The sequence below is a fragment of the Numenius arquata genome, chromosome 2 (genome assembly GCF_964106895.1).
Source record: "Numenius arquata chromosome 2, bNumArq3.hap1.1, whole genome shotgun sequence".
In the NCBI taxonomy this organism is placed as follows: domain Eukaryota; kingdom Metazoa; phylum Chordata; class Aves; order Charadriiformes; family Scolopacidae; genus Numenius; species Numenius arquata.
In genome coordinates, this window is record NC_133577.1 from 44,115,350 (window position 1) to 44,137,222 (window position 21,873).

At 37.7% G+C, this 21,873-nt stretch overlaps 1 protein-coding gene across 1 annotated transcript in view; it reads right to left on the minus strand.

The window, feature by feature from the left end:
- USH2A (usherin) overlaps positions 1-21,873 on the minus strand; it is a 390,721-nt gene that overhangs the window by 344,191 nt on the left and 24,657 nt on the right. Inside the window, exons 3-7 of the mRNA XM_074166292.1 lie at positions 8,663-8,792; positions 7,413-7,476; positions 4,741-5,035; positions 3,251-3,435; positions 25-246 (exon numbers count right to left, since the gene is read on the minus strand). Coding sequence (XP_074022393.1) covers positions 25-246; positions 3,251-3,435; positions 4,741-5,035; positions 7,413-7,476; positions 8,663-8,792 — 896 coding nt within the window. The remainder of the gene's footprint in view (positions 1-24; positions 247-3,250; positions 3,436-4,740; positions 5,036-7,412; positions 7,477-8,662; positions 8,793-21,873) is intronic.

Genomic DNA, 21,873 nt, shown 5'->3' on the forward strand with positions numbered 1-21,873 from the left:
GGAGAAGAGTTCCATAACACCTACCTTCCACTGACTGTAACTTCATAAATTCCATAGTATCTATGCCTAAAATTTACCCAAGATTCATTAGTATGATACTGGCCGTGGAGATGAATCCTCACTTGTGTAGCTTTTACAAATTCTTGGAGAGATGGAGTATTGTAAAAATCATTGTAACCAGGTCGGTGATTTGGTTCCGGGGTAAGAACGCTAAAAGTCAGATTACCACGGGAATACGGTGTAAAGCTATTTAAACAGAAAAATGACAGGAAGACAAACGAAAATCAAAATTTCACATATTTTACAGATTGCATCTGTATCTGTATCCTAATATCCTTTTTTTCAGAGAGGGTCTGCAGTTAACTGTACGTATTTTTTATTTGTGGTTTCTGGGGAAAATTCTTATGTCAGTGGATTCCCAGTCATCAGAATTCAAGCAGGGGAAAAGAGATGTCCTCTGTACGTCTGTTTTTCCCCAAACTGCCATGCTCTTCTCCAGACCATAAGTTTGCAATTGAAAGTAAAGCCTCTAAAGAGCAACATCAAAATATTAATAAATTGTGATTGATACAGTGTCATCTGCTCTAAGTTTTAGAAAAGTATAACAGTGTCTTTGAGAAACATGAACTATGCTTGAACTACACATGAAATCATTCAGATAATTAACATGTCCATATTGTTAATTATATACCTGCTAAACATGAAATCATAGAATTGCCTAGGTTGGAAGGGTCGTTTAAGATCATCTAGTCCAACCATCAACGTAACACTGACAAAAACCATCATGAAACCGTATCTCTAAGCATACATAAAAAACAGAAACAATTAAGTTTTGAATTCCAGAGTCACTGGACTGTATAATCTCATTCAATGAGTGAGCAGAGTTAGAAACACACGACACCTTCCAGTGAGTGAAGTGCAAGAGAATTAAATGGAATGCAGCAGGATTGAGAGTAAACCTCTCTGTTGAAGCCCAAGGAGGGGAAGAACAGTCCTGAAAATTCAAGCAAAGGCTAAGTAAACAAGTAAATTGCATGTTTCCATGATTTGTTATGAATCATATCTCATGTTGATGTATTTACTAGCAGAGCTTAGCTATGAGTAGAACTTGCCTCCACCAAAACTTCCCCTCCGCAGAAAGTTAAATCAAGTTTTTTTTCTTCCATGACATACAGAGCTGCAATGGAAATGTTAAGATGGGTACGAATGGCAGATGAATGACACCAGGGTCATATGGAAGCACCAGAAGGAAAAGCAAGTACTGTAAGGCTGATGGCACCTAGATAAGCAGGTCATCAAGATCTTAGGGCATCTACAAGCAGCTTATAAGGAAACCAGGAAAAAAAAGCAGATTCTAAAACAAGGGTCAGCCAATATTCAGACTAAGCAAAGACTCAAGCCTCTGATAGGGGGATAAAGGACAGTGAGCAACTCCTAACTTACAGAGGTGATACAGGATGGAGAAACAAAAACCTTAATCACTTTCGTCTCCTAAAGGACACAAAAGAGTCGATTCAGTACTAGCATGTGGCCACCAAACCAAGAACCCTCAAACCATGGTAAGATTTTCAAAACAAAGATGAATTGCCGTCTGTGTCAACCCAAGGAGTCCTGGCTAGGCCACCAGGACATGAGCACACTGGTTGTGTAAATCCTGGGCAGACAATTTAGACATGTCTTGGCACTTACAAGTATGTGTGTATGAGAGAAACCAGTTTTGTTTTACAACAAAATCACCTTCCCCTCCTATAAAAGGTCTCAGCAGCGAACTCTGCTACACTGCTGGCACAAATTTGGAGCATTGTTCCAACACGAACTTCTCTTTGAATACAGAGAATACTCACCCTTACAGGTGAGTATACAGGATATATTTCTTATCTTTTATACAAAGTTTTCTGTACATCAGTCGCATCATCGTTTACATCATAACCCAAGGGAAGAAACTACTTAGAAAACAATCATGAAAACAGTTCATACTTAATTCCTCAGTTCTTTTTAAAAAAAAACATACAAATACGTATTTCTGGGCTGAAAAGGGCATTAAACCTCATTTGGGTTATTTATCCAAAATTTTTGGCTTACATAAGAGATTTTCCTTCTCTTCTACCCTCTGCTCCAAGGATCAGCAATAAAGCTCTAAGCCCTTTGCTGAAAACTGGTGTAACTCCGATGACCTTATGCTCTTTTCCTCAGAATACTGAACTCCCGAAGAACAAAGATGCTGACACTTGAAAAGTCTTAGGAAGGTAGCAAAAGTGAAACAAAAAAACCAGCAAAATGCCTACAGCATCCAGTACTGTATTTGCTCAACGATTTTCAGTCAAGTACTAAACAAGCCTAGTACTGACTCGCATCTGAATTCAGGCAAGAGAAGGTGCATTTGAATATATGTAGTGGTATAGACTCAAAAATATATATATGTGCATACATGCATGTGCATATGTGTAAAATTATAATATATATTAACTATATATTATATATAATTATATATATTATATATTACTATTATATTTATTATTATATATTATTATATATAATTATATATAATATATATAAAATATATATTTTTTTATATAAATATAGTTAAACACTATATTTATTAAATGTATATTTTATATATTATACATTTTTAAATTTGCACATATAACTGTTTAGTACAAAGGCTTGCAACATATTTCTAAAAGATAATGATCCTCCACCCCAGTTTTGGTTTGGTTCTTGCTTGGAAATATTAGAAATCTTCAAGATACAAATTTCAACCCATTTCTTTTTGCATGATTAGTAGTAAGGCTGAATGTTTGGCTTTTGTACTTAAGTTTAGCCCCCCTTCTAAGCTTCAGAACAAGTTGCACTCTAAGATGAGAAGGTGTACTTTCACATTCACTAGATTGTTTAAAACAATGTTATATCAGTACCTTCCCTCCACTCTTCGTCTCGAAGTTCTGTAATTCTACTGACAGCATTCCCCCAAAACACAAGCATGTAAACTTTCAAAAGTCTAACTCAAAAATAACAAAGGACTCAACTGTGTCACATTCTTCAATGTCTGAAATCTGATAAAAGTGACAGATAACTATTTGGCAATCTTCAATCAAAAGGTCAGATTTGGAATCTTTTATATACTCAACAGCCCATAATAAACGAGTACACCAAATGAAAATACTCTATCTCATTGGGACACAGAAATGAATAGTGTCAGGATGTTACTTGTTCAAAACACCTGTATTATGCATATAATGCCCATTCATACCTAGGAAGCTGGAGACAGTTGACAGAGTCTGGTTTTTCCAGAGATCCATTGTTATCCATTCCAAAAATACTGCAATTTTTAGCAAAATACTGCCAGTCTTCCCAGTTTAGATCATCTCTTTTTTTCCTTTCAATTCTTATTGCTTCAGGGTGTGGGCTAAAGAATTGCATTATAATATAGAATACCTACAAGAAAATAGCCATTAATATCAGTTTATAAATTTGTTAAGTTGTAAAACAACAAGAATGTAAACTTTTTTTTTTTATGTGACAATATAGCCTGCTTTACCACTCACAGACAGAAAAAGAACCAGTATTTCAGTCCACATATTCCCAATTAAAACCAAATATAACCTTTTTTTGTTAAACAAGCTCTTTGATCTCTCACATATTATTACACAACAACTGAACTGTTGCATCAGAACTCCACTTTTTCTTGAAGACCATTTGAAAATGCACTACAAAGTCCACGATTTGTTACAGTAATATAATTTTGGCAAAACTGAAGGGCATAGCTTTGTATTGTCAAATATTTGATGAGTTGTTTGTCTGATAACAGGCAAATTTAAAATATTTTTTTAATTATTATGATTTTTATTAGGAATGTCCCTATTTTTAGCTTGGAATCTAATCAAATACCCTGTGTTGTATTAAAGACCACTTGTCCACTTTCCCCAGCACACTGCTTATGCAGAAATGTGTGTGTCAAATCAGCCAAGTCTTAGAACTTCACAGGCATTTGAACTTGCTTTTAACTAAAAGATTGAGTCCTACTTATGTAGCCAAAGCCTGTCATTATATTCTTTCCCTTCTCACCATTAATGACCAAAAAGAATACAAGATAAGCTAGCAAGAACACATGGAAATTTGGTAGAGCCCCTATTGTGAATGCAGCCCCAATACTGATATGTCCCTCCTTCCAAGACATACAACACTCTTCAACAACATAGTGAATTGTTAGGTGCAATCTGGCCTCCTCAGAAACCTTGCCTGCATATTGTATTCTCCTTCCATATTCCTCACGAGGCTAAACTACCATCTCCAGAAATTCTACAATACAAAAATCCCATCTGATATATCAGTATACCCCAGACGTGTTAAATTCCATTTGACTGCAATCAGCTTTCTACCAGAACATATAAAACGAGCACCCCAAGTTTTAATAGAAAATTAAAGTTGAAATTTACAAAATTAGAGTTAAAAGAGAGCAACCAATTTTTAAATATTGGTGTCTTCACACAAGGTATCCACTCTGGTATATCTGTTCTATATTCCTGCTTGTTACAACAGCCAAGGCACAACAAAAGAACCATAATTTATTCTGTTGCCTTTTGCATTGTTTCATGCTGATAAAAGAAGTTTTCTTCCAGTCCTCTAAGGATAACATCTTAAACCACAAGGTTTTCATTACAGTTTTGAGGAAATTCAATGTTCATAAAAATCTTTTCCTAGTTTTGATTTAATAAATAGCAAATGTAATCTTCTCATTACCTGATACTGTCCATTTTGTAAATCTATTGTGATTGAAACACCATGATCCAGACTTGCAGTATTGGCAAACACAGATGAAATCCAGGTGGTCCCCATGTCATCATCATTGATGTAATACAGAGGATGGGCTTCTGCATCCAATCTCAGCACTCTGTCGTTAGTGGTATCACCTGCACCATTAGGGATGCAGTACCTCTGTATCAATGGGTGTACCCGAGGATGACTTCCAGGACAACGGCACTCAGATTGGGTATGTAGATGAGGAAATTTTCCAGAAAATACTTCCAAAATGTCTCTGTCACAGCATATAAAAAAGTCATTACATACACGATAAAAAAGGACAAGCACCACTTTGTGCCTCTTGGCTCATAGATTAAAAAAAAATTCAGCTTACATTATAGTAAAAGCCCTAAAGGCCTGGTTTCACTTCACATAAATGGAGCAATCATCTAGGAATCAGGCCACCTAGGGTCCCTGCGTAATCAATGGTAAGCAACAGACACCTTCAGAAGGTGTCTGTGAAGAAGCACTCTGGCACTGATTTCATTGCTCCACAGACATACACAGAGCCAAGGGAAATGAACTCCTTGTTGGGGTGTCTAAAGCTAGGTAGGATGAATCCAGCTCTCTAGATGCAAGGATTTTTCTCCCTTCCTCTTAACATTTTATTATTGCACCATGTCTGACTCCAATCAGTGATTTTCACACTAATTTGAGGCATATCATAGCATTGGCACACTGCCTGTAACCACATGAGTTGAACGCTTGCACTCAAATCCTCCAAAAAGACCAATTTGAGCAATATCATATTGCACCTTAGAAAACCTAGATAGATATATTTTCACTTTTAACTAACTTTAATAAAAATGCCCACTTTTTTAGCTGCCCCAATCTGTGATCACTCTAGTTGCTTCTTACAGCCCTTGTCAATGCCATTGAGTCACCTTAGTTCCCTCTGACATAAGCAACTAAAATAGATACATCAATAGGTAGGCAGGTAAGCAGATAGATATATGAATGACATGGACAGGTTACCTAAACCTTTATCTGCTCACCACTGGTGTAAAAGAAGGATTTTGTGAACATAGAAGATACTGGACTTTTAAATTAAAAAAAACCACAACAAAAAAACCAACAACAACAACAACAAAAAACCCCACCAAACCACACCACAAAAAAAACACCCACACCATTCCTATTTTTCCCATTTTCCTACTTTATCTATAAGAACAAAATTTTTGTGTACTTAAGCAAATAAATACTTGCTAGCTGCTACTACAGATTCCACAGTACCCACAGTTACAGAACCCTTTAGATAGCCACAGACTTTAACTTATATGCATGCAAGACTTTCCTTTGCAGTTTATCCCAGATAATCATTTTGGACCAAGTTACTTCTGGATATAAAACTACATCTACAAAGACATCATTAGGTCACAACACTTTGTGAATACCTTATCTTTTAATTTTTAAACTTTATTCATTTGACTGACTTAAATTGTAGTTCAAAGGATTTGACAAGCATTGCTCTGAAAGTATACAACCAATATGATTTTCATATAACTTGGAATTCAGATTCATAATAATACTTTAAATTCACAGGACCTCAGTTTATCGTAATGTCCTGCAGACAGCTGAGTTCCTAGGAAACTGCTCCACATCTTATTGAAAGACTATCATTAAGTAGCCTTAAGGTCTGCAGTCACGAGTGTCATTGCGTGTAGCCTACCCAGAAGCACCACACAGACAAATAGGACCTGACTACTTCTGGCCAGCTTGAATTGACTAGATTAATCCAGCATGAGCTGGATAACAAAGGTAATATTTTTTTGTAATGCGCTAGGAAGGGAGGCTGCAGGGCAACAGAAATTGGAGTGGCAACCATAATTTGGCCTCAGGAATGGAGGAAGTCAAAGCAATTGCCCAGAGCTATGTGGGCTGAGTTATCAAAATCATTGGCATCTTATGGTGACAATCTAATATATAAAACAGTTAAGACAATAGCTCCTTGGGGTAAGAGGGTATGTGGGGAGTATCAAGAATACCTGACATGGATGTCCGATACCATGGGTAAGCTGAAACCAGAGGAAAGGAACTGCTAAATGCAGGAGCCAAGCTCACAGCCACAAAGCCAGCATGCTGACCTGTTGGAGTGCCTGTGTACTAGATCACTGGTATTTGAGTGATCTAAATTGGACCAGCCCACTATGCTCCTTTCCTCACCCTGCAGTTTACGTGGAGCTCTGGGAAAGCTTAGCAAGCCTCATCCAGCAGGACTAAGCTTATCAGCACATAATTATGTCAGAATTATGATGAGTTGATAACACCTAGAGAGTTTACAAGCATTGAAATCTAGCAATTGGGTCTACTCTCTGCAAGAACAGTTACTAATTCAGGTTGTAACAGGGACAACAATAACACGGAAAGCACACATTTATTACTGAGTGTTGAGTTTCACTACCAATATACTACATATACTACTATATATTCTAGATACATTTAAGCAATGGTTCAAAAGCAAAACACATTAAGTTGTTGAATTTATTTTAATAAGCACTCATCTAAAGGAGATATCTGAAAAGCACTATACTTTGGGAAATAAGCATAGTGTTGTTATCTATTGTTTCCTCTCACCACAGTCTTATTTTTTACAAAACTAAAATGTTCTTTACCTGTTTGTAAGTGCCACTGGATAAAATCGAAAATCTTGCATTCTTCCAACAAATTGCTCAAAACCTAAGAAAATATACTATAAATAAGTAATCTACTGAGCAGAAGGCAGCTTTACACTGCCTGAGAGCACCTTTAATTCAGCTCTGAGAGATCTCTCTTGCACAATTACCCCTCCTGAATGAAACCATCTTGGACCTGGACAAAACTATAGAGGGCAGTGACTTAATTTTTTTGATAAAAAAAGAATGATTTATAATAACTTTATAAGAACATTTTGTACCTATCTCTTTTCTGATTAGAGAGGTGGCACAAGGATCGGCTCATTAGACAGAAGTAATGAGCCAGTCCATGTGCCACCTCTAATTAGAGAAGAGATACAGTAGGTACAACTGTACCTATCAATTTATACAATAAAGATAAAAAGCATTTTAAAATATTCCTTTCTTTTAAACGTTTATTAGTTATCCAGTATTCAGATCAAAATCACAACAAAACACATTTCCAAATAGAGGCTTTAAGAAACGGTGCACAGAATTACTTACTTGCCCAAGAGCACAATAAAGTTGTTTAAGTGACATACAGTTATATTTAGAAGTTAACTTCAGATTGTGCGTGTTCCTGAAGAGCAATAGTCAGTGTTCTTACATCTGCAGAGCCAAGAATTTGTGAAAAGCAACAAAACATCCCCCAGCTGTTCTGCAATGATCATGTCATGCTGTAGTACATAAAAAATTCAAGATGTAGATGAAGAGTAACACTATCAGGCATTACTAGAGGCTGAGGGGCTCTCATTCTGCTAGTGGTTTACACGAGTATTGATAGAACTGAAAAACATGAACAGCCAGAAATCTTCAGCTCCATTCCTTATTCTGGGAGGAGCGTAGTCTAGTGGCCATGCACGATCCCCTTCTGAAACAGTTTCATAATAATTACTCAGAAAAACTACCCTCGTAAAATAATGGAATATGTCACTTTACATAGCTATGTTTTAGATACTGCAGGAAAATATACTTATATGCAGTAACACATAGAATAAATTATGATCCTACAGGATCTTCTACCAAACATCTATCCTTTCAGCCAATCTTTTGAAAAAGCTAGGTGTATAACAGGAATTTTCTCCTGCAGGAAGACATTACTTCCCAACATATAGATAACTTAAAATGGCTCACACACGTTCTTTAACCACATTGTGCACATCTTATTTTGAGTATTCCAGTGCATTCCATTCAAATACTACAAGATTTACCTGTGAAGCTTTGTCCAATTTGCAGTGTACCATCAGCATCTGCAAGTGTTCCCACAAGAATCCTCGAATCAAAAGGTGTGTTGTCATCTTCCCAGCCATTCAAGAAGAAACTAATTCTGCTGTGATGCACCTATAGTATCAATTTAAGGGGGCAAACACGTTTCATTATGCAATCACTTTGATTTCTCTGCGTATTGCATCTATCACTGATTAACTGTTAACTTTACTTCAATCTACTCCCTGTGTGTCTTTATTTTCAGTACCTACTGAAAGTAGTTACCTCTTTTCCGTCCATCCATTAGCAATTCAGTTAGTAAGATCATCAGTCAGATGCATGGAGTATAAAATTTCCACAGTGGTTAAATCAAAGAAGAAACTACAGTACAGTGATCTGGCGGGGAAGGGGAAGAGAGGAAAAGGAGAAGGGTCTGTTTCACAAGGTATGAGGCTGGTTACAGCTACATCACCACTTCAGGCCATGGGCACATGTTACAGCTGTCAGAGCTCTTCTCATACACATCAGCTCATACAGGCCTCAAGGGGCTATCTACCATACACAGGATAACCAAATGCAGCACATTTCAGCCAGGCCTCTAACACCCCTCCAAAATGCCTCCCTAACCCCAGCATGTTCCTTTCTACAAGGGCTGAAAGGAATGGTGTAGGAACTGCCTACATCTGCTTTACACCCAGTGGGTAATTCCCTTACATCAAGGGAACCCTTGGCTAGGAATATGTACTCAGCCAGCACCCCAGGGTACTGCTTTCTGCAAGAGTTCCCTTCCTTGCCAGTTCATTTTAAATTTGAGCTAACGTTCAGAGAAATACTTTATGGCATTCTCCCAGCTCCACAAAGTCACAAGATACTGAGCTTTTACAAAGTACTTTTTTTGCATTAAAAATCTTCATGTTTATGTTACATAAAATTAGAAAATGTTTAATAATATGGGAGTGCTTTTTTACCTTTCCTTTTATGAAATTCAATACTCTCATTTAAAAAACACAGGCACATACAAAATAAAAACTGGAGGCATTGTGGCTATAGTCAGCTATCCAATTAATGAAATTAATTATAGACACTGAGTTCAACTTGTTCAAAACTTTTGAACTCCGTTGAATTTTTTACTGATTAAACTAAGTCTCATTTATTTCAGAAAGTGACTTACTTGCAAAACTGAAATTACTTGAATTTTAGCAGTGATTAGCTTGCATAAGGCTTATTTCACAGGAGAGCTTGGTATCCTTCAGATTTTGAAACATTGTTTCATTGTTGCCTATTTACAGAGTGTTATTTTCATTTTGCAGATACATATGCTTGGTGAATCGTGTCTACAGAGGCCAAATAAAACTAGAGTACTTTAGCCTGTCTTGATATCCACGCTTATCAAAACAAAATAAACCTGGAATAATTGCTTCCATAAGAATAATATTCATGGGACGACAAACAGAAGGTGTACCAGCCAGAATAATTTGTTGCAAATATCAGTTTGAAAAACACGATATAAACACTCACAATGCTACTCCACAAATAAAGTCTTTCAAATTTCAGACCAAGATAAACGGACACAATTATCTATAAATCTGAGCTCAGATGATCAGCATCAGTGCCTTGAGCAACATGAGTCTATCAGTATTTTGAGAGAGAAAATATGAAATAAGATGGAGGGGTTGTTTGTTTGGGTTTTTTTTATTTAGGGTTCCCACAAAATTGTACAGATGAATTTTTCTCCTTAAACTGCACTTTCAAGCATACACATGCATGCTGAGCTTTATTGCCATTTCCAGATTCAGTCAATATTTCCCAAATTTAGACAGGAATTTTTATTGCCCTTTCCACTGATGGAAATTTGAAGGCTATTATCATAATTACTAAGCCTTGAGATTTGTTCAAAAAGTTATTGCATATGAGTTTCACCGCTCAAAATACATCTCTCCATTTTAAATTATCTTTTGTGTTGACACATCAATGACCTAAATACAATAGTTTTTTATTTAATTTTAATTCAAAGCCCTCTAAACATCTGATGCCCTATTTGCAAGAGCCTAAGTATATGTGTATATGGTGGTTACATTGCAGTTTTTTTCTGCATCACATTTTTTACAGCCTGTTACTGTCATTTGGTGTTTGACTGTTATCATCATAAAAGATACAGGCTTTTCTACTTTGTTATTTGTAGCATTATCTCATGTTTTACAACATCTTTGCACAACATGCCCGCACATGAAATATAACTAGTGAAAAGTTCTCAGTGGTATTAATGCATAAAAAAGAATGTGGTTCCATCTCTACTGTCTTTACCCAGCCAAAAGCTGATGAACAGCCAATTTTCCTTTATCACATTAGCACAGCCATGAGGGAAACACATTTGTTCTAGTCAGCTACACTAAAGATACTATTACCAATCTAACATATACATGTTTTATATCAGCAGTATTCTCAGAGTATGAAGGAGCCAACAATATATTAACACTAGCATGACAGTTTATTTAAGAAAAGAAAATTGTCTCTGTAGAGGGACAGAAGTTAGAAATGTATGGCTAAAGCTCAGTGTCACTGGTCTAATAAAGGTAATAATTCTTAAGCTTTCTTTATAGCAGGTAACACTCCTGTGGCAGCTCTGTCATATCATTCAAATAAAAATGTTGTCTTTTACAAGTTTAAGAGTACCTTTATTTTCAGTCAGATATGAAGCATGTTGCTGCTTTCCTGTTTTCACTGTAAAACATTTGTAAGTGGAATTCAAAAATTGGGCGCACTCACCCCCATCAGCTCCTTGCAAACTTACTGTCTCAGCTGCAGCTTCTACGGGACCCAATTCTGCCTCCTCCAGTGGTAAGGAGAGTGCTCACCTTCATGCAGCCCCTACTAAAATCAGTGGGACTATTTATGACTTGAGTGACAGAATTGGACCCTAAATGACCAGGTATTTTTACTTGTTGAAAATAGGTGACTAACAACAATTTTAAATCTCCCTCCCCTTCCCCCACCCACAGTCTCTTTGTATTAAATAGGATTTAGAATAGTTGGGTTTAATATAGCACATCCCCAAGGTAGCCCTAAGCACTTTACAATGCTGAATTGGATATCAGTAGTGCAGTGACTGTGTAAGGCAAAGGCAGCAGTCATTATGCATTTGGCAGTAGCTCAATGTAATGATCCCCCTGCTGGTTATTAAAGGGGGTATGAATATCTGACATGGGAGGAAAATGTAGGAGGGAAACCATGTGTGGTATAAAAAAATCCCAGCGGCTCTCCACTGTGGGAGGAGAGGAATGTCTCAAAGTTTGGTGTCAGTTTACACTAAGCTAAATAAGAAGGAAGGCTGGCACCGAATCGGCTGTTTGATGTAGTTATTTAAGGTCTCCTGACCGTTAGCATTAAATTAAATACAATACCACAGAAATAAAAGACGAATTTCACTCCTGACTAGGACAATAGGATTATTCTCCTGTTGTCTTTATTAATAATGTTCTATAGGAATTTACCCCAAGAGAGTAACAGGAGATGGGCAGGACAGGCTGGCCTCATGGCTGTTTAGAGCACAGGACCAGAAGCCCAGGACATCAGCCTTCTAATCCCAGCTCTGAAGCCCTCTCTCCCTCCCGCGCTTCCCCATCTGTCAAATACTTAGCAAATCACCTCACTAGGAGGTGGCAAGGATTAGTTACTAAGATAAATTCACTCTGCAACCACATTAGCCTCTGCCAATGCAGAGCCTAATACCAATTCCAAGCAATGGAAAATCCATTTGATGGTGAATTGAGATGGTGAAAGATATCCACAATCTTTCCTCTAATAGCATTCTTGTTATGATCCAGAAGAGTTTCAAAGATAAGAGGTGCTGGGCCAATGAGCTGATAGGCAAGTTCCTTCAGTGCATCCTGAATGAAGCTCTTATGGTCCTCCGTCACAAGCAAATTGCCCACCAGAGCCAGGATATACCAAATACAACCACTACCTGCCTAAGAAAAATTCCCTACCTATGGATCAGTGTAGTGTAGAGTGAAAGAGGACCCACTGAAGGATAAGATACTGCTTATGAGACAGGGACAGAAAAGGTATTACAGCTGCATTTTCTCATCTGTACTACTCAGAAGACATAACAATGAAATTTAACATTAATTTTGTCACTTGGTTTGGATCAAGTCATGTAAACAAAAGCCAGCATTTTTATGTATTATATGCTAACAGAAACTTCCAATGTATTGCATCAACCTATGTGGCAAAAAAGAAGCATCACAACCAAACACTGTACTTCAGAGCAGTTGTACTGGCTAAGACTGAGGGACTAACTATGGCAAAAAGCAGAAGCAGGGGAACATATAAGAGCACAGTAAGCACATATGATACTGCTCCTGAATACTTTTTGAACCTCAAACCACTTCATCAACCACCCATGGTTTCCATATATCTAGTATCTTTCCATGGATTTCTCTTGCGTGAATTTGCGTAGCTGCTCCTTGATGCAAAAACTTGTATTTCCCAATGCCATACACTGTACACACTGATTCAAGAATGTGATGAGGTTTTCCTTTCTCTCCCTCTCTTTTTTCTTTTAAGCCTCAAACTGAAGTGTTACCTACAGGTATAATGTGTGGTAGTATAATAATTGTATAAATAAACAGTATAACAGGTATTAAAAAAAAAAAAAGTATAACAGGTATAATAAAAATATTTAGCATTTCAATAAAAATCATCAGTATGATTTTCAAAAAAAAGCCTAATATTCCTCTTCATTAACACAGAGGCAGAAGACACTTGGGGTATCAAGTAAAGGAAAAGTTATATTGATTCCCCTTTTTTGAGCTACAAAGGCATTTTACAAGCCAAAGCCAATTTGGGAGACTTCCAAGACCCCAATCTACAAAGTTTTGGCTTTCAGGTAATAACATATGCATATATTACATAGCAACACACGTGTGATATTTGGCACATTTAAGCAACATAGCTTTTTCTTCACACATTAATTGTCCTGTCATCAAAATGTCCTGTTACATATATATAAAGGCAACTGAGACAATTTTAGTCTCTTCCATGTAGAACTGAATTGCATCATTTCAATAAAATGAATTCTTCTTCAGTGGATGCTATGATCTTTTTCATTAGTAAGATACTTGCCACATACCTTGTGCAAAATTATCTCAACTAAGATAGGAAGAAGAGACATGGAAAAGAATCCTTCCTGGTCTGCTAAAAAATAATAAGGAATACACAAATATAAATATATCATAGCAGAGCTAAAGATCACTAACCAGAGATCAAAACTCCACTGCACTAAATTAACACAAACAACAGATGCAGTAGTCTCTTCCCCAAATGTTTGAGAATTTATAATTATGTTTCATAGACATAGCTGTTTTTTAATAAATACAATCTTTCCCTTTAGGTTATATTTCCTATCCTAATATTTAATGACATAGGAAAAACATTACAAATATAATACAAATACTAAAATATTACAGAAAAAAATAAGGGGAGTTATTTCCAGACAACATTAATCTCTTCTAGTTAGATCTTTTTACTCTTATTCATCATAGCTTCTAGTAACCATAAAATAAAATTTAATCTTAAAGTTTCTTTTCATCATCCATTGTTCTAATAACTAGATCACAGTGTGTGGCAAGACAGATGAGGAAACCAGATGGATTTCTTCCCAGATTTGCAGGCTATAAATGAGGAGTTCCACAATAGAGAGAACTTTGGCACCAAAAGTGAAAGAAAAAAATCTTTTCTAATCATTCAAGCCAAATAATACCAACCCTGGCCTATTTAGTTATCCAGCCAATTTAGCGATGGCAACCACTTCAACAGTAACTTCAGGTCTTAAGGCTATTTATACCATCAAAGAAAGTCTCAGATGGCAGGGGCAGAAATGACCAACACATATGAAACAAGGACCAAAAATTCATCTTCAGATAAATATTAGGAAATGGAATACATTCCATAACACATAATGGACACACTCCACTGTTTTCAAACAAGATGAAAAAGCAGCAGCTCAGGAATTTTTGATATGTACCAGACACCAAATAAGATTCTTCCAAATATCAGGTTTCTGCAAACTAAAAATTTTTAAAAAATAAAAATAAAAAAATCCCCCAAACACATTTAAGCTAGTTTTTAACTTACACATCCAAATTTAGCTTGCTGCAAGTGCAAGCTAAATTTAAAAATTAAATAAAAACTAAAATATAAAGGCTGTTTCTCAAATATGACAAAACAAGCACATTCTCCTCCGAACTGAACAGAAAATAAACTGTAAGAAAACTCAAACAAGTCTGTATTAGTTCATCCTTTAAATAAGGTCTATTTGCAGAGCAAGAAGTTTTTCAGAAATAGAAATAAAAGAAATATTATAAAGAATGTGACACACAATATGAAGAATTTTAAAGTGCTTTATGAAGAGCAATTAGGTAGCTGTACAATTTACCTGTAAGGCATAAAAAAAGATGTTCCATTTATTTTCTACATCAGCAAACTGGCAGAAATGACCCCTCCCCTTAGTTGCTATAAAAGCTAAAACAACTCCAGAATCAATAAAGTTACACAGGCTTTACAGAGATGTAAATGAAAGCAGAAGTTAGCATAAATGATTTGCTTAATCATTCAGAAATAACGAGGAATCAGAGATTATGAAAAATCAGGAGAAGTTGCGACTCACCCAGCTCAAAAATTACTGCACAATGTACCGTTACAATTGCTTACCATCACTTAATTTGGCATGGTTCTTATAAAAGTTGCTACCTAAACATAGCTTTCTACCTGTTAAAATAATCAAGATTCAGAAAAAAAAAATCCTTTTTTTCTTCTAAACGTATCGCAGATTTGTTGCATCAGGAACTTTTTCAATAAGCTCAGTCTATAGAAACAGACAGTATATTAACACATTTTCTCCCAAGGTGAGAAAACAGATTAAGGTTATGACCAAAATGACAGGCCTGTGGCTTCCTTGAATACTTTAATAGAGTCAACAAATCAACAGTGGTCACTGATGACAACAGATGAGGGAAGACAATAGATGGAAGGAAGGGAATTAGTGATGCTGCTATAATAGTCTAATCAGAAACTTGAGCATAAAAATCTTTTTCACCTTCAACCTGTCTAAATATGCTCTTTTTGTCTGCTTATATAAAGATATACAGCATATTCTACCACTGGGGGACATGTGGGTTCACATCTCTAATCTGCGAAAGCAGGTGTGGAACAGAAGCGTAACAGTTAGTGAAAGATGTAGTAAAGAGGTTTTGCATATGAAAGAGATGAGACACACACAGGTATGTATTTCAGTATTTTCTTCCATAATTGCAAATCTTGCTGAAGCTGCAGTTACAAAGGCTTCCACACAGCCTTTGTAAGTGAATTTCTGTAAAGAAAGGTCAGTGATACGGATTTAAGCAACACAAAGTGGACAAATGGAATTTTGGTGAAAAAAACAGGACGAAACCATTAGTATGCATCCAAGTGTACTTTCAGCTATAGTCTGATTTATAGTGATTTAAGCAGAGCTAGCAACCAAAAACCACAATGCTGCACTTCATATATTTTTCAAAAATCTAGGTGTCTACGTGCCCCTAAATTTATGCATCAGAAACTGTAGACAACTTTCTGCCACAATTCAACACCTTCCTTCACTGAATAAATTGCAGAATTTATACATCTTGAACATCCACCTCAAAGGTTCCTTTACTACCCCCAGTTCTGCCTTACGCCTCTTATTTTGCATTATTCTAGTGATTTTTATTTCTCGTTTTTTAATCTAGTACACTCATGTTTAGCTTTTTTTTTTAAACACAAAAAACGTAGTGAATACAGGTGGGAGCAGATTCCATGCCCCAAGGAGTATTTTTCTCAAACATTAAAACAAACAGGGAACAAAAACAGTTTATCCTAAAATTCCTCTACTCTTCCCAAGCCTTCAGTCAACCTCTCTGTCGGCCACCTTATGACTGCTTCAGAAAATAAAGAGGTGTGGTAGTTTCCACAGCTTAACCTCTGCAGATGCATCAGGATTCCACGCCACACTCAACTACCTCCTACTCCACATATTACTCACCAGCACTGGTGCACAGCCTGCTTGTACAGTCCTATATTGTTTCTCTCTCCTTACAACATACCACATGCAGCCTAACCCAAATTTAAAACCATAGCTGAATGAATTCAGGAATAAGCACTATCATACATTTTTGTAGTGTACACTTGTCCATTTTAGCAGTGCTGACATTATTTCTAGGTGTGTTTGGGCAGATATTTTACATACACCAAAATCCCCTGTGCTTTTTTTTTTTTTTTATTTTTCCCCCTCCTAGACAAAGCTTACAACCCTAAGATAAAAAGAGTTCATTTTTAGTCTTCTGCTCTTTGCATTTTAACTTTTTTATTTGGAATGAAAATTGAGACAATAGAAAGGGAACTTGGCAGATCTAAAGCTTGGCAAGAGATAAAGAATTTATGTAGCCAACATATGAGAACAAGAATATGTCAGGAGGAATTTGTCTGGGATCTTGTTCTCAAACAGACCAAAAAGATGCTAATAAACATGTTAATAGGGACAGGGGGATGAGGGGAGGGAGAGGTGTGGAAATTAAAGAATAATATCCAGCAGGACAAACCAGCTCAGATAATTTAACTGCATTATACTTGACAGACGAATGGCACCTTTTATAGCAGGAAAAGAACTTCCTGATGACTTTGCCAGTGAGCCTGGTGCTGCTCCAGCTAGAACCCTGTCTCAATTTCAAATGCATTTCTCTTTCTTACCAAGAACAGGAGAAATGGAGTACATACAGCTAATGCAAAAGATACACACATAATAAAATTTATTTTTCCTGCTATTATTAAATGACTTCATTCATGTTTCTAAATTCCTTTGTTTCCATATTCAAATCCCATACTACCTTCACATGGCAAAAAATTAAGTTTTTAAGCTATAAGAACTCTGCACCTCTGAGCAAACCCAAACCTACTACCCACCCCTCTGTATTTCAAGCCTTTGAAGCAACTTGGCTCCAAGCTTGAAGGAAAAGAACACAAGAAGATAGAGGCAAGCTGCAACTCTGGCATCTATGTAGGTTTCAATGTGATGCTTTTCACACATCTCTGGTTCTCAGGCCAAAGAGCATCTTACAGGAAGAAAACAAAGAGGGCTTGGGGCATTGCAACTATTGATTTAAGTAACAGCATGGCCAGGAACTTTATTATGATGATTTTAGAAAAGAAAGTGATTATCTTAGCATGAATGGTTAGGCGAGATTGCTTTACTTCCAACTGTTCTGTCATTTTTAGAAGGAAGCCACGCCAACATAATTCTAGGCTGGGATTCATTATCTAATCATAGCCAAAAACACAAAGTCAACTCTGCCCTCTCACCAGAGCATGCCAGTCTAACCAAAATATGCAACTAAAAGTGTTTTAATTTATTAAGTATTTTATTTTTAGTTCAATCATATCAGAATTCAAGGATGCTGCATTCCTATTCTTCACTGAGAAAAGTAATTACAAATTTCAAAATCTCCCTTTTATAGCCTTCTTAAGCTCAATAGGAAAATCACCTTTAGCCTTTAAAAACAGGAACTGAAGTTGTGGAGTGAGTGGAAACCCTATACGGCAAGCTATTTGGCATTAAATCACTGAATTTTTCTTCAAAATCAGGATGCTGCTTTAAGATGACTAGGTGCCTGAATGGGGAAATGGTTTAAAATAATTTCAAAGTTTAATTCTTCTTCAGTATGCTTCAAAATTAGTTTCAATATACGTAAATTCATCATAAGCAGAATCAACTAACTGAATCAGTGAATTAAACTATTTTAACCCAGACTATTTTAGGACCATTACAATAAAAGACCTGGAAAGATGCCTGTCTTTACAAAACTCATAGGGGATTTGCACACATACAGTATTTGATTACCTTGTGAACAATCTTGTTGCAGAATCTAGAAGATTTTAACTTTCGCTAATAGAGTAAGAACATCTGTGTTGAACATATTTTCCTGCAGGACAGCAAACTGGAAGAACGCCAGTAAAACATTCCAAAAGGAATAATACTTTTTCATCTTTGGATTTATCCTCTACTTTTTTCTTTTACTCTTGCTGTTAGACTTTTGACAGACACTTTTCCAGGAGTTCTTGATAAAAAAAATCCTCAATTAGATGGCTTTTGAAAATATAACTGCCTAAATGGGAAAAAACACTATTTTTTAAATACTGAAATTGACTCATCACAACATTCTGTCCAGAGATAACAAGTAGACTGACTAGTACTTCAGCTGTGAATTTATTTAAATGTAGACATACACATGCAGTATTAGGAAGGCAAAAACAGGACATGAAATAAACATAAGGCATCAACTCTAAGCTCACTGTCAAGAGTATACCAAGGCTTCTAACCACAGAGTTCAGCTGAAGGTAACTATCTGTCAAATGTAATCTGTGCAAGTGAATATGCTTAAGCTGGTGCTATGAATCAACCAAAATTGCTTTGGTCTTATTGACATTCAATTGCAAGAAGTTGCAGCTCATCCAGTCCAATAGACATCTGACAACACCAAGAGTGTTTCAGTGACAGAAAGCTTTAAATATAGATGCAACTATCATCACAACACATGTGGAACTAAACTTTATGATCCCTCATACCATCCTCAGAAACTGGTCATCAGCTGGGTGCCATAAGACCACATGGTCATCCTCTCTGCCTGTTGCAAATTTCTGCAGTTAACAAATCACTGCAACTTAAAAAAGAGAGAATACAGATTGACTGACAGAAAAAGACCACCTGATCTTTCATCACTGTTCCACTAAATCTCTCTCTGAAATCCACTTGTGCCATTACCATTTTGTTCGCCTTTGAAGAATAAAATGCCAGATCAAAATTTGTTCAGATCATTTGCTTTAGTTAAGGGCCAGATCTTCGGCTACTATAAACTGCCTTCAGCTTCAGCAATGCCATTTTACACTTGCTGAGATTCAGACCTCAAATATGTTAAACTCACTGTCTTCCTCACAACTGCTCTTTATACGTTGAATCAAGATGTCAGATAATGGGTGTATGCGGGATGTTGGACAATAAAAAGTCTTGCATACTGAGTCCCAAAAGAAGACCCTATTCATGTCCTAACTTTGCACAAAAGAAATGAACGCCACCTGCAACCACAGAATCACAGAATATTTTTGGTTGGATGGGACCTTTGAGATCATCGAGTCCAACCAACACAAAAAAAAAAAAACCAAACCCCAAAAAAACACCAAAAAATCCCAGAACACCAAACACCAAAACCAAACCAAAACAAACACCCACAACCACACCCCACCCCACCCACAAACAGACACAAACCAACAATCTCGGACACTAGAGCATGCCCTGAAGTGCCATGTCTACATGTTTCTTAAATACCTCCAGGGATGGCGACTCCACCACCTCCCTGGGCAGGCCATTCCAGTGCCTGACCACCCTCTCAGTAAAGTAATTCTTCCTAATATCTAATCTAAACTTCCCCTGCTGCAACTTTACACCATTTCCTCTGGTCCTGTCATTATTTGCTTGGGAGAAGAGGCCAACACCCACCTCTCTACAACCTCCTTTCAGGTAGTTGTAGAGGGCAATGAGGTCTCCCCTCAGCCTCCTCTTCTCCAAACTAAAGATGCCCAGTTCCCTCAGCCTCTCCTCATATGACATGTTCTCTAGACCCCTCACCAGCTTGGTGGCTCTCCTCTGGACACGCTCCAGCAATTCAATGTCCTTCCTGTAGTGAGGGGCCCAGAACTGAACACAGCACTCGAGGTGAGGCCTCACCAGGGCCAAGTACAGAGGCACGATCTCTTCCCTACTCCTGCTGGCCACGCTATTCCTGATACAGGCCAGGATGCCGTTGGCCTTCTTGGCCACCTGGGCACACTGCTGGCTCATGTTAAGCCGGCTGTCCACCAATATCCTCAGGTCCTTTTCTGCTGGACAGCTTTCCAGCCACTCTTCCCCAAGCCTGTAGCGTTGCCTGGGGTTGTTGTGACCGAAATGCAGGACCTGGCACTTGGCCTTATTAAACCTCATCCCATTGGCCTTGGCCCATTGATCCAACCTGTCCAGGTCCCTCTGTAGAGCTTTCCGACCCTCAAGCAGATCAACGCTCCCACCTAGCTTGGTGTCATCTGCAAACTTACTGAGGGTGCACTCAATCCCTTTATCCAGATCATCAATAAGGATATTAAGCAATACTGGCCCCAAAACTGAGCCCTGAGGATACCACTGGTGACCGGCCGCCAACTGGATTTCACCCCATTAATCACAACTCTCTGGGCACGGCCATCCAGCCAGTTTTTTACCCAGCAAAGAGTACACCTGTCTATGCCATGATTCACCAGCTTCTCCAGGAGAACACTGTGGGGGACGGTGTCAAAGGCCTTACCAAAGTCCAGGTAGACAACATCCACAGCCTTCCCCACATCGAGAAGGCAGGTCACACGGTCATAGAAAGAGATCAAGTTGGTTAAGCAGGACCTCCCTTTCATAAACCCATGCTGGCTGGCCCTGATCCCTTGGCTGCCCTGCACTTGCTGTGAGAGCTCACTCAAGATGATCCTCTCCATGATCTTTCCTGGCACCGAGGTCAGACTGACAGGCCTATAGTTTCCCGGATCATCCTTATGGCCCTTCTTGTAGATGGGCGTCACATTGGCCACCCTCCAGTCATCTGGTACCTCTCCTGTTGACCAGGATTGTTGACAGATGATGGAGGGAGGCTTGGTGAGCTCCCCTGCCAGCTCGCTGAGTACCCTTGGGTGAATCCCATCCGGCTCCATAGACTTATGCATTTCCAGGTGCATAAGCAAATCATTAACTACTTCCTCCTGGATTACGGGGGGGTTGTTCTGCTCTCCATCCTTATCTTCCAGCCCAGGAGGCTGTACACCCTGGGGGTAGCTGGTCCGACTATTGAAGACAGAGGCAAAGAAGGCATTAAGTATCTCAGCCTTCTCCTCGTCCTTGGTCGCAATGTTTCCTCCCGCATCTGGTAAGGGATGGAGATTCTCCCTGGCTCTCTTTTTGTTGATATATTTATAAAAACTTCTTTTGTTGTCCCTTATATTAATGGCCAAGTTAAGTTCCAGCTGGGCTTTTGCCTTCCTAATTTTTTCTCTGCATAACCCAACAAGATCTCTGTACTCTTCCAGAGTTGCTTGTCCCTTCTTCAAAAGGTGATAAACCTTCCTTTTTTCCCTA